Below are 14,106 nucleotides of genomic sequence, written 5' to 3'. Positions count from 1 at the left end.
GAGCCGAATCTGGTGTAACGAAGATCCCTAGGTATTTGACAGAGTTGTTCTTAAATACAGTCTAAGACATTAACCATTTAAAGAACAAATATGTCGAATACATTTGCTGCTGTCCACACTGCACAACCCATTTTTAAGAGAGCCTCATGAATTTGGACAGGAAGATTTATAAATGAAACGTGGCGGCGGGACACACCCCCCTTTGCTTTCACAACACTGGTGACATTGGTCTCCTGTATTTGGAGTGGTGGCCCTGCTCTGATTGCATGTGAATATTCTGTTGAAAGTACTGCAATGATTAGAATCTTTGACACCCATGCCTCAGTGCTCCTGTTCTTGCAGTGTCCTTCGTTTATGCAACAGTGGTCCCATGCATACAAAAAATGCGTACACAAATAAATATAGACAGAGTCAATCTATATTATGAGCGACATGTCCAGCCGGACAGAGGTCTTCCAAGTTTACTCAATAAACACTTAGTTCAAACACAGAGAATACCTTCCACAAATCACCTAGTGTGGTACACAAGCCTGTGCCCAGCACTGACAGATCTGATACAGAAGGTAGATATAGAAAGCGAAGAAGGGCTTTTTAAGGCGAAAAAACATTTTCTGTTTTCAATTCAATTGTACAGAATTTGTAAAAGAAGCACCATTACATTACATAGTAATCAAGTTTTGTATTAGGTGCTAGATAGGTCGACGGCGTTTCGGACCCCCTATTAGATCATGGGGACCATCATCAGGACATTCAGTGAAAGCCTTAACATTAATTAGCCTCTAATTGCCTAGAAAGGAAAGGAGATATAAACATTTAAGTACATAAACTACAGAATTATATAAAAGTGACTTGTAGTGAAACGTGCAACACTTCTCTCCCCTGGCGGGTGGAGTTCATAATATGTGACGAGTTCAAGTGTCCATTTACGTGATCAGGCGACAATCCCGGAGTACGGTCATGCTGATGAGGTAAGCTTGCCGGTGTTCAGGTTGGCGGTGACGCATGCACATTCAATCAGCTACAAGTCACTTTTATATAATTCTGTAGTTTATGTACCTAAATGTTTATATCTCCTTTCCTTTCTAGGCAATTAGAGGCTAATTAATGTTAAGGCGTTCACTGAATGTCCTGATGATGGTCCCCATGATCTAATAGGGGGTCCGAAACGCCGTCGACCTATCTAGCACCTAATACAAAACTTGATTACTATGTAATGTAATGGTGCTTCTTTTACAAATTCTGTACAATTGAATTGAAAACAGAAAACGTTTTTTCGCCTTAAAAAGCCCTTCTTCGCTTTCTATATCTACCTTCTGTATCAGATCTGTCAGTGCTGGGAACAGGCTTGTGTACCACACTAGATGATTTGTGGAAGGTATTCTCTGTGTTTGAACTAAGTGTTTATTGAGTAAACTTGGAAGACCTCTGTCCGGCTGGACATGTCGCTCATAATATAGATTGACTCTGTCTATATTTATTTGTGTACGCATTTTTTGTATGCATGGGACCACTGTTGCATAAACGAAGTATGTTCCCCGAGGTCCCCTGCTGACTGAATTGGGGTCCCTTGTTGTTGTTAACATAACCTGTTCTTGCAGTGCCACTGAAAGGTACTGGTATAGCTCAGCACTTTAAGCCACTAAGACCTAACAGCTTACCTCATACTTAGGAGCCCATATATGTGATGTTACAGTGGTGTATGCACGTAGGGTGACATATGAAATTTGCATGTCAGGTCTCCTGTCCCCAAAATGCAGAAAATTGTAGGATGATCTCCTAATAATTACCTGTGGGTATATTTCAGAACACCTTGAGAACTGTCTTGGCTCTAGGCTTAGCACTGCACAGAGCCTGGTTACCAAGATCACTTGTTGGTACTCTCTGTTCAGAGGCCTGGGCTGGCAAAGCAGATGTAAGATGGCATGCTTAAACATATTTGTGTTCCTGTAGGTGCCATATGTCAGAATAACTTTGACTGTTTTTCCTAATTTGAGTGATTTTTGTGCCTAGGCCCGTGTGATGGCAACTATTGGTGTAACGAGAGGGCTTGGGGATCATGATCTCAAGGTTCACGACTCCAACATCTACATTAAGCCTTTCCTGTCAGCAGTCCCAGAGGTAAGTTTGATTCTGAGTGTGTCTGTCTAGCAATGAATCAGACTTATATTGCTCTTCCTACCAAAATCATGGCTCCAAAATGAAGAAAGATACCCTTTAGAACTGTCTAATACAGAAGGGTCCATTTCTAACCTAGGTGACATGCCAGAATAATGTCTTCGGAAATATCATCTGAAATAAATATTGTGTCCTAAATATTGTTTACACAAATATTTTTGTACTGAGTTTATACATATTCTATTATTAATTCCAATGGGCAATGTATGTGGGTGGTATTTGTACTGACTTAGCTACCCTGTAACTGCAGTAGAAGGCTAGAACCCAGCATCACACCAGCCTCAAGTAAATGTCTTGTTTAAAGTGTATATGGACCCCATTCAGAAGGGTTGAACTAGAGAGCATGCTAAGCCAACCTCCCCACAATGCGTCTTCGCTGTGGCCCTTTATCAAAATATCTGCCGCCGTATCATACCTATACGTTTTCAAGTGCCACAGTTCAAGCATTCAACTTCTGCTGCAAACTTTTAAGTTTATCGATTGAAAGTGCTTGGGTCCAGAATAAGGCCGAAGGAATATCGAGTGGTCACAATATCATGATGGGAATATCGAGTGGTCACAATATCATGACAGGAATATCAAGTGGTGACAATATTGTGACGGGAATATCGAGTGGTCACAATATCATGACGGGAATATCGAGTGGTCACAATATCATGACGGGAATATCGAGTGGTCACAATATCATGACGGGAATATCGAGTGGTCACAATATCATGACGGGAATATCGAGTGGTTACAATATCGTGACCAGAATATTGAGGACTGCTTGATATTGCTTCCACAATATTCCATCCAGACTACAACCATTGAATGAAAAATACTTGCAAAACTCTTGAGTTAAGAAATGTTACTTTTTCAACCGAACATCAAACCATTGTCTGCTGATAAAGAAATACTTTCAAAAGTTTTTAAACACATCAAATTACACAAGTAGTGCTGACTGAAATGAGAAAACTCACCGAAACATGGTATCAGAAATTTAGCAGCGTTTCTTATTGGTTTTTACAAAGTGTGTTTGTCATATTTGGAAATTCCTTTAGAAAAGAGCTTTTCGATTTAGTACTCGGACAGATACCAATCATTGCTTTGTGTTGCATGCTTACAAAAGAGCAGAGCTGTAGAGAGCTGCTTTTCGTAAATATGCAGTGCTGGACCCCGCCATGTCAGCAGAGGACTGTGATGGGTCTGTCCGACAGGGCCAAAATCCTAACCTGCAATGTCCAGATCATGAACCCGTGCTTTAGAGGATGGATTCTCTCCTATGGAGGAGGAGGTCGTTTCTCAATATGCTTTCTAAGCTGTTTCATCAGAAACCAGGAACTCTTCCAAAAGAGTCTAGCCATACTTTAAACATTTCCATTCATTCCTCTTTTAGAAAAGCATCCCGGGCCTACAGCTGTGCCAAGCGCCCGTCATGCCGAGACAGGTCTCTCTGGCACAGATGCTTGGGCTGAACTCGAAGAATCAATCTGTACCGCTCGCCAGGTGCGCTATTTCCAAATTTTTGCTATAGATCATATTTTGTTCCTGAACTCCGTGCCAAGTTCGGCTTACCTCCCTCACATTACCCCCGGGTAGTAGGCATGGTTTTTGAGCTGTACTCTGTTCTTGGGAACTGGGTTTGGGAATTCCAAGAGTGGCAGTTTGATAGCCGGGCTGAAGGAATACTTGCTGCATGCTTGCCAAAGAGTCTACTCCTCTTGCAAACATTTAGGGTTAGATTTATGTCCCATCTCTTTACTACCCACTTGAGCAATTTAAGTACATAAACCATACATGAGCACTCCTAGGAACAGTTATGCCCCTTTTAGGCCGCAGCCTACAGACAGCATAGCTCTCTGGTTTGCTAATGACATCTTGGGGACATTCAGAAAGCCTCCCTGGAATGCATTCTGCCCATTGTGCACCACTGGATTAGTGGTTTGTACCTCGTATTTGCTTGTTTTCTATTTTCGGTCTCTATTGGTTTTAGGCTGTTCAGCACGAGTTCGTCCCTTCCCTAGCCCAAACCCTATTTACTGTATTCGTCCACCAGTGCTCGATTTCTGTACACAGGCCTTTCAATCGTGTTCTCATCTTGTTTCATTTGCTGTACATTCAAAGACAGAGGTCAAATGTCACGTGCTCTCTTCCAGGGAGCTTGATGTTTACTTTTCCTTCTCTGACTTCAGAGTGAGAGGATTTATATGACAATCATGTTGCCTCCGGGGAGTGCTTGAGGCAGACTGTACGATGTTATTTTTTTTCTAGCAAGCAACAAAATGTAAATATCCCAAGAAAAATTGTGCAGACATTTCAGAATTAAAAACGCCCAAATAAAACACATGTTTTGGTAATTCGGAAGTGTGGTTGAAACACATATTTTAAAACAGTCAAAATAAATCAGTACATTTTAATTTTTTTACAATTCATAAAAGTAGTCTGCACTGTCGGATTAACAAAAAAGATACAATATTTAGTTATTTTAAGTATATGCAAGTTTATTCGTAACACAAAATGAATGGATAGAATGGCAGTTTAACGTGAAGAGATATTCACTTTACTCTTCATATATAGCTTACGTAAGCACACAGACTGCGCTTTCTATGCACGCTGGAAGGACGAGGAGTTACATTACGGCTAGCTAGTTCGTAATGCACATTCAGCACCAGCCATTGCTTACATTTGGGTCACGTGTGGGTCTGTGGTGCCGGTCTGCTGGCAATTCTTTCAGGAGCACACCTACTGCCTAGATTTGTAAGCTGAAGAGTACAACAATGGTAATGCACATGCCTCCCCATTAAGCACTTGTCCCTGCGGTCATTTACCCTTAAAACGGAACATACCCTGCCTCTATAAATCTTTAGTATAGGGTGGGCTGGGGAAAGAGCCCAAGGGGCGTCATTACTTAAGGCCTATGACTCATCGGCTTGATTCGACAAGTTTTCCCCATTGATTTAACACCCATCTACAACTCTTTGGCCTGCTGACTTGACTCGTCAGGTCTTCTTCATTAATTTAAGACGCATCTAGAACTCATTGGCTTGACTCGATAGGTCTTCCTCATTAATTTAACACCCGCCTATGGCTCTTCGGCTTCTTGGCGTGACTCAAGAGCTCTTCATTTATTTAACACCCACCTGGAATGCATAAGGAATACATATTTTTACTCCCAAGAAGATCTGACGAAAGATGGGTGTGGATCCATTGTGAACTGAGGGGAAAGGTTTTTTTTTACAAGGACAAAATAGGTTATGATAAACAGTCATAATAACAGACTAAATGCTTGAAACCAGACTTTCACGAAAAGTAATTGGATAAATGTATTTCTTATAATGCATGACTCACGGCCATTGTCATTCCTGGGCATTGTAGAAATACACAATTGCAGCCTTGGCTCATATATCACTTTGGGTGTGCTTGGTCTAAAGTTATACTTGAATTCATTGATCACCACCAATTTAGTATGGAAAAGAGAGTAAATGCTTGAAAGTAAAATATTGCATAGCAGGTTTTTATAACTTTAATAGTAAAATTGTTTTTGTCCTTTTGTCATCATCACCTGGGTCCATATAACCACACACCGATACAACATCTGCTTTTGCAGAATGCCCATTAATTCATGTTACGAGACTTCATAACTAGTATGAGGTGAAATATAACCAGAAGTACAAGACAGCGATGTTCATGTGCAAATGCAGACTGGTAAGCTGGTGACGGCAAAGTAAACCAGATTATTTTCATATGAGAGGCTTCAAAAGCAATGCAAAGTTATGATTGTAGATCTGTGGAAATTAAAGTAGAACTGCTCTGAAAGTATTATGTTTGTTGTGCTGCTTTTGCATTTATGTAGTGGTTCATACCCCCGATGAGGCGCCAAAGCACATTAGCTTATGGGAAGCATATTGCACAGTGGGGAAGTTCCTGTTCACAAGTGTAGTGAATTGCACTATGGCTTTGTGGGAAGAGTTTTGGTGGCATGCGTGAATGACCGAAGTGGCCCTCTTATCTTATTGTAGTTTGCAGCACCGTATAATTGTGAGGAGAGAAGTGAGTGATTGAATGAATGAATGAAAGAAGACACTTTACATTGATTTGATTGCTATAAAGATTGAGCGGGTTTCTAAAGAATCCACTTGGAGTCACTGGATTCTGGCAGTGATGGCAGATGCTCTTTATTAGGCCCCTGGAGCGATGGGTGGGTGTCCCACATGCATGCACTCTATACATCCAGCCTTAGGTAATGTTCTTGGGTCCATCCAAAGCTTTAAGAAGGAACCAATAGGTAAGCCCAGGAGAAACGCAACTTAGTAATGTTCTTCACAAAATACCCTAGAGCAGGAGAGGAGCGACCCACAGAGATGCACTGGTTTCAGCAGCCAAAAGTAAGACTCTGTAGATTCTACCCAAGAGGACACCGCTCATGACGAGCACTGGTTTCAGTTAGCCAGAAAAGGCCCAATAAGGTCCACAAAGGAGCATCCGACAGCCAGCACTGGATATAGCCATCATAATGACCTGGTCCAAGAAGTCTGTTCACAGGTGACAAAGACTGCCCTGAAGGCGCACACAGGACAAAAAGTGCCATAATGACTGCTCTTTAGAGTCCACCCAGGAGTGAAGGAAGCGCACTCTGCTCTGAGTTGCTACCGACCAGGGCCCAGGTCATGGCCATGTCTGCATGCCCACAGAGAACGTCCACAGAATGAGATGAACAAATGTGATGACTCACAGGTCACTGAGGCGATGATCAAATTCCCTTCTCATGCAGATGCTCCTCACCCCTCTGTCATTAAGAATGAACAATCACAACTATATACATCAGACTATGCTTGGTGGGTCCAAATAGGATCAAGTGGTGCACCACACAGGCGGCTGAATAAGGTGCATTATAGAAGTTCACAGAGGCAGCCAGGTTATATGCAGTGTAGATACTCATCCAAAAGAGGTTAAAGAGCAGGCCACAGGCATGATCAGGATACAGGTATCCTGGATAGGTACTCAATGAGGTCAATCCATGAGCACCATGTTGGCAGCCAGTCACGGCTCCTCCTGAGAACCAGTAGTGGGGTGGGGAGGGGGTTCGGGGAGGGGAAATGAGGGATAAAAAGGACAAAAAACAATCATTTACCTGCCGGCCAGACGGCTGGCCGGCCGCTGCCTCGCTTCCATCCTCTCCGTCCTCTTCTTGGCTTCCGTTGGACCAGAGCGCACTCAGACTCGCCAAATCAATCCCAACACTGCAATGCAGCATTGTGATTGGTCTGAGCACCATGGTTTGCTGCTTAGATGGGGAATGGGAGCCTGGGCATGATCCCCACCCAGGCTGTAAGGCAGCCTGGGTGGAGAACATGCAAAGTGCGCATGAATGTTTCGCAGCCCCCCGAGGGTCGGCTAAACATTCATGCTCACTAAGGAGGGTGCCACCACTCCTCCCCCTTCTGCCCAGTCTAGCCCAACCCCACCCAACAAAACTGCCTCAGCACAGAAAAATAACATTGCCTTATCATTTTATTTCTCCTTTTTTGCAGTGCTGAAAGGCAGTTGGGCAATGCTCCTCCGCCTTAGCAGAGGAGCTGCCCTTGTTGGCAGCACTAAAGAAGCTGTCTATCTCTCACAGGAGTAATATATTTGGTGGAAGAATAATCCTTGGAAGGAATCGAATAGTAGGCTTGAGGAGCTGGAGAGATGTTGCAAAGCGGGATCTCTGTGATTAGAACATCAAGGGGCAGTGGCTCTGGACCTAGCCATACCTGCTGTACCCGGCCCTAACAGGCTTAAATAAGAAAGATGCCATGAATCTCTCCACTTTATATAGCTGGCGTCTCTGGAGGAGCTGTGAAGAAGGGTTGGTCACATGAACAGAAGGGTTGGTCATATGGAAGGAGCCAGAACCCCAACACATATGGGAATCTTTTTGGAGTTTTAGCAGGAAAAAATGGAAGCACACACCTAATGGAGCTACAGAGATCAAAAGTTCAGGAAATCATGGGACATGAAAAAAGTTAGTAGCTCTGGCCCAAAAGAGTGTACTAAAACTGAAAACAAATGCCTGAAAAGAAAGAAAAATGCATAACGCAATAACCACATATACAGAGTGAATTACAAAGCATTTTCAGCAGTTGCACAGTAACGATTGCGGATGCTGCCCCATTAAAATAAATACTATAAATACTGTGATACCACAGCCCGAATGGTTGAGGATTGGCTTCTGGGAATGGGCAATTTTGAGATCTCTGGCAGTGGGGCCCTGCATGCTATCTGAATGGGGCCACATCAAGTCAAGATAGTCTGGGTGTTGGGCTTCATGCAGATAGGTCATTTTGACTGGGACAACAGGTTGAATGCCTGCTCTTTTTACCTTTAAGATGTTAAGCACTTCATTTTCCAGTTCTCTATGCTGCTAAACAACCTTGCCTCTCCTTCAAACGACCCTTCAGATTGACCTGGCAACATGCCTGATCATGGGATGCATATACTATTGTATTGTGCTATACACATGCCTGCCTCAAGGCTGGTTAGCATTTCCATAACCATGCAACCGAGATGTCACAGAATTGGAGAAGATATGACTAAGCCAAACCAGCCCTCAAAACCCTCCACTGAGTCCCACTGTATCCCAAGATCAAAGTCAAGAAACTATGATCAGGCATGCTTGATACACCTTACAAAAAGGACTCCACACTACATTCCTCCCCAGAACCTACACTGCCTCTCAGCACATGATCCCTCACTGCCCATTCGAGCGACTAAAACCACACGGAGGACAGTCCGTGGCTGTATTTGGCCCCAAACAGCGGAGAGCCCTGAACTCCTAAATCAGATCTGAACCAAACTACCTATGATCCAAGAAACGCTTTAAAATTGAATATTTCAAGAAAACATTCACCTGAGTCCACCGTTTAGAATCGTACCTGAAGAATGTGGGCTGATAGTCTCCGCCCCAGCAATGATCCATGGGCAACTGAATATTGCTTGCCCCACACTGACTCTCATCAATAGCACTGCCAATGTTATTACAATTTGTGCTGTTTGAAACACACACATAAATGGGCCCAGTTTTGTGTCAAGTGTGCTTTCACATCAACATAGCCTGTCATATTTTTTCATACAACACCATCCACAGGAATTCTGGAGCAATGGTACAATGGAAGAGTTCATTGTGTAGAGCCGGTTTTGTCACAAAACGTCACCATCATAGCCTTTTCTAATCAAATTGTGTTCGCCCTTTTCTCAGGTGAAAGTCTACGATCTTCTGCAGTATGAACACGGTGCTGATGATGTTTTGATCTTAGCGACAGATGGCCTCTGGGATGTGTTACTGAATGAAGAGGTATCGGAAGCAGTTACAAACTTTCTATCCAACTGTGACCCTGATGACTCTCACAGGTCTGTAATGAATTGAGACATACTTATGCACACGTTCTGCATGTTTTAATGTGTGATTCATTATATTTGAAAGGGTGCTTGTTTTCTGTTTCCTTGGAAATATATATATATATACACGGCTATCAGTGCTACATGAAGTTTACACTTTACCTTTTAGTAAATTAACTGTGCAGAAAGTGGAGCAGTTTGCCATTGAGCACCAACCAAAATGTTTTTAAAAGTCTAACCCTTTCCCAGTGTGCCTGTAAAATAGATTTATGGGAGATGGTGGCTAAATGTCGGTTAAACAAGTTTGAAGCACGTAGTAATAGAGTATAGGGCTCTATGCATGAAATAAAGAGAACAGGTAGGAGAGCAGCAGAGAAGCAAATGGTAAATAGCTGGTAGAAAAGACAAGAAACGCTTTGTCCTAAAGAGACAAACAAAAGCACACTGGTGAATTCTCAGTCATCCATAAGTACATGGGGCCTTATTTATGAAGGCCTTGCGCCGCCGGTGCGTCACTTTTAAAATGGGAAAAAGTGACGCACCGGTGGCGCAAGGCCTTCATAAATAAGGCCCATGGTTTATAAAGATGATTCAGAAAAGGGGGTGGTGATGAACAGAGTGCCTGAATTAAGCAGACCACTCTTACCCAGTCCAAAGATCAGGGCTTGATCCATCACCGTTTTTTAGCTCACTGCACCATCCCAGCTCAGAACTTGGCTATATGCAAATTAGTCTGTTCCTGTCCCAGTGCATGATGGGAACAGGGCAAACCAAACTACCAAGCCAATTCTTATACTGGGAAGGAAACAAGCTTCCGGGGACCGGTTTCTGCCATTTCAGGCGTCGTCGGCCCGGCTTGCTTGAATCCTGATGGTGCAATGAGCAAGGGACTCACATCTGAGTATACCCTTCCATGCTTATGGTGGACAAAATGATTCAGAAAAGGGGGTGGTGATGAACAGAGTGCCTGAATTAAGCAGACCACTCTTACCCAGTCCAAAGATCAGGGCTTGATCCATCACCGTTTTTTAGCTCACTGCACCATCCCAGCTCAGAACTTGGCTATATGCAAATTAGTCTGATCCTGTCCCAGTGCATGATGGGAACAGGGCAAACCAAACTACCAAGCCAATTCTTATACTGGGAAGGAAACAAGCTTCCGGGGACCGGTTTCTGCCATTTCAGGCGTCGTCGGCCCGGCTTGCTTGAATCCTGATGGTGCAATGAGCAAAGGACTCAAATCTGAGTATACCCTTCCACGCTTATGGTGGACAAAATGATTCAGAAAAGGGGGTGGTGATGAACAGAGTGCCTGAATTAAGCAGACCACTCTTACCCAGTCCAAAGATCAGGGCTTGATCCATCACCGTTTTTTAGCTCACTGCACCATCCCAGCTCAGAACTTGGCTATATGCAAATTAGTCTGTTCCTGTCCCAGTGCATGATGGGAACAGGGCAAACCAAACTACCAAGCCAATTCTTATACTGGGAAGGAAACGAGCTTCCGGGGACCGGTTTCTGCCATTTCAGGCGTCGTCGGCCCGGCTTGCTTGAATCCTGATGGTGCAATGAGCAAGGGACTCACATCTGAGTATACCCTTCCACGCTTATGGTGGACAAAATGATTCAGAAAAGGGGGTGGTGATGAACAGAGTGCCTGAAATGGCAGAAACCGGTCCCCGGAAGCTTGTCTCCTTTCTGATGAAGAATTGGCTTGGTAGTTTGGTGTGCCCTGTTCCCATGATGTACTGGGCCAGGGACAGACTAATTTGCATATAGCCAGGTTCTGAGCTGGGATGGGGCAGTGAGCTAAATAACGGTGATGGATCAAGCCCTGATCTTTGGACTGGGTAAGAGTGGTCTGCTCAATTCAGACACTCTGTTCTTCACCACCCCCTTTTCTGTATCGTTTTTGGCCACTATAGGTGTGGCAGGGTATACTCAGACATGAGTCCCTTGCTCACTGCTCCATCAGGATTCAAGCAAGCCGGGCCGACGACGCCTGAAATAGCAGAAACCGGTCCCCGGAAGCTTGTCTCCTTTCTGGTGAAGAATTGGCTTGGTAGTTTGGTCTGCCCTGTTCCCATGATGCACTGGGCCAGGGACAGACTAATTTGCATATAGCCAGGTTCTGAGCTGGGATGGGGCAGTGAGCTAAATAACGGTGATGGATCAAGCCCTGATCTTTGGACTGGGTAAGAGTGGTCTGCTTAATTCAGACACTCTGTTCATCACCACCCCCTTTTCTGTATCGTTTTTGGCCACTATAGGTGTGGCAGGGTATACTCAGACATGAGTCCCTTGCTCACTGCTCCATCAGGATTCAAGCAAGCCGGGCCGACGACGCCTGAAATGGCAGAAACCGGTACCCGGAAGCTTGTCTCCTTTCTGGTGAAGAATTGGCTTGGTAGTTTGGTCTGCCCTGTTCCCATGATGCTCTGGGCCAGGGACAGACTAATTTGCATATAGCCAGGTTCTGAGCTGGGATGGGGCAGTGAGCTAAATAACGGTGATGGATCAAGCCCTGATCTTTGGACTGGGTAAGAGTGGTCTGCTTAATTCAGACACTCTGTTCAAGGATCGGGGCGAAGTGAGCCGGAGAGAATATCGGGAGGCCCTTAAGGCTTACAAATCGGCCATTAGGGCAGCGAAATCGGGGTTCTTTGAGGAGAGGATAGCTCTCTCTTCCAACTCATCGAAAGAGTCATTTAAGGTCATCAGAGAACTCTTGAAAACCCCCGAACCCCCGGTCTCTTATAACAACCCACGCGCGAAATGTCTAGAACTGGCCTCTTTCTTCAAACTGAAGATAGAAAACATCTTGTTATCCCTTCCCCGGTTAGCCCAGGATCCACCTATGGAGGGTCACCTAGGGTCCTGGCCCGAAGCGAGGACTGCAGAGCTGGTCTCTTTTGGACCAGTTACTGTGGACGAAGTTCTCGGGGCTTTGGCTTCTGTGAAGAGTGGGTCCCCGAGAGACCCGGCACCTATGAGATATCTGAAACAGGTAGCCCCCACCATCGGCGGCCCAGTGACAGATCTCATCAACCTATCCTTCACTCAAGGAGTGGTGCCCCCCAGCTGGAAAGGAGCGGTAGTCAAGGCCCTCCTAAAGAAGCCCAGCCTAGACCCCGCCGACCTTGCGAACTTCAGGCCTATTTCTTTACTTCCTGGCCTTAGCAAGGTGGCGGAAAAACTTGTGAATAGGCATCTATCGGGCTTTCTGGAAACCAACTCCCTGCTGGGTGACTCGCAGACGGGCTTCCGCCCCGGCCAGGGGACGGACACCGCCCTGCTGGCAGTCGTGGAGAACGCCAGGAGCATTTTGGATTCAGGGGGATCGGTGGCAGTGATCCTCCTGGACCTCAGTGCGGCATTTGACACCGTAAACCATCAAGTGTTACTCCAGCGACTGTCGGGGGTGGGGGTCACTGGGACGGCCCTGAAATGGCTCGCGTCCTTTTTAGAGGAGCGCTCGTTTGAGGTTTGGGAAGGCCACGAGAAGTCTACACCGCTCCCTCTCCAGTGTGGTGTGCCACAGGGCTCATCGTTGAGCCCTACAATGTTCAACATCTATATGGCCCCGCTGGAGAGTGTGGTACTTCCACTGGGAATCAAGATCATCAGCTATGCTGATGATACCCAGTTGGTGGTAGGGCTTCCTCAGTCGGCGAATCACCCCGATCAGTTGCATGCATGCCTGGCTAAGATCTTTACCTGGATGTGCAACTCAGCCCTCAAACTCAATGGTTGGAAAACCGAACTGATGATGTTGGGGAACTCTCCACCTTCCCTGCCCCTAAGCAGCTGGCCTTGTTGTCTGGGAGCGCCACCTACCCCTAAAAAGGAGATTAAGAGCTTGGGAGTGTGGCTGGAGCAGGACCTTTCTTTTAAGACACACGCCAAAAAGACCGCAGGCGTGTGCTTTGGCCTGCTCCGGTCAGCCCGGAAGATCCTACCCCTCCTCCCGACGGCTACCAGGAGGCTTCTAATCCAGGGGCTCATCATCTCCCGGCTGGATTACAGTAATGCGCTGTTCCTGGGGGCGCCAGAATCAACTCTGAACAAGCTGCAGCAAATACAAAATGCCGCTGCCAGGCTTCTGACAGACCTTCCTAGGTGGCAATCAGCCCGCCCGGCGCTGAAGGCGCTTCACTGGCTCCCAGTCAAAGAGAGGGTGAAATTTAAGTCACTCTGCATGGCCCACAAAATCCTGCAGGGGAAAGGGCCACCTATCCTTCGGGGTATGGTTCAACCCTACAAGGCCTCCCGCGCTCTTCGCTCAGACCATCTACATCTCTTACAAGTTGCAAGGGTAAGAAAGGCCAGGACGGGCGGTAGAAGATTCTCCGTCAATGTGGCAGTCCTATGGAATTCCCTTCCGCCTACTCTACGTTCCGAAACCGGCACTTTACGCTTCCGCAAAATTCTAAAGACTCACCTGTTCCCTGCCTAACGAGTCACTTCTGCCAGGTCCGCCCTCTCTGGATAAGCGCTGGGATGCCCAAGGGTAACCATGCGCGATATAAAACTCATTAATAATAATAATAATAATAATAATAATCACCACCC

At 45.5% G+C, this 14,106-nt stretch overlaps 1 protein-coding gene across 1 annotated transcript in view; it reads left to right on the top strand.

Annotated features, from left to right (window-relative positions):
- The window catches only part of PPM1H (protein phosphatase, Mg2+/Mn2+ dependent 1H), a 601,142-nt gene that overhangs the window by 569,882 nt on the left and 17,154 nt on the right, over positions 1-14,106 (top strand). Inside the window, exons 8-9 of the mRNA XM_078675682.1 lie at positions 2,011-2,118; positions 9,395-9,546. Of these exons, the coding sequence (XP_078531808.1) occupies positions 2,011-2,118; positions 9,395-9,546 (260 nt within the window). The remainder of the gene's footprint in view (positions 1-2,010; positions 2,119-9,394; positions 9,547-14,106) is intronic.

Source organism: Lissotriton helveticus, chromosome 1_1, assembly GCF_964261635.1.
Source record: "Lissotriton helveticus chromosome 1_1, aLisHel1.1, whole genome shotgun sequence".
Taxonomy (NCBI): Eukaryota; Metazoa; Chordata; class Amphibia; order Caudata; family Salamandridae; genus Lissotriton; species Lissotriton helveticus.
This window is presented reverse-complemented; position numbering and strand designations above follow the sequence as displayed.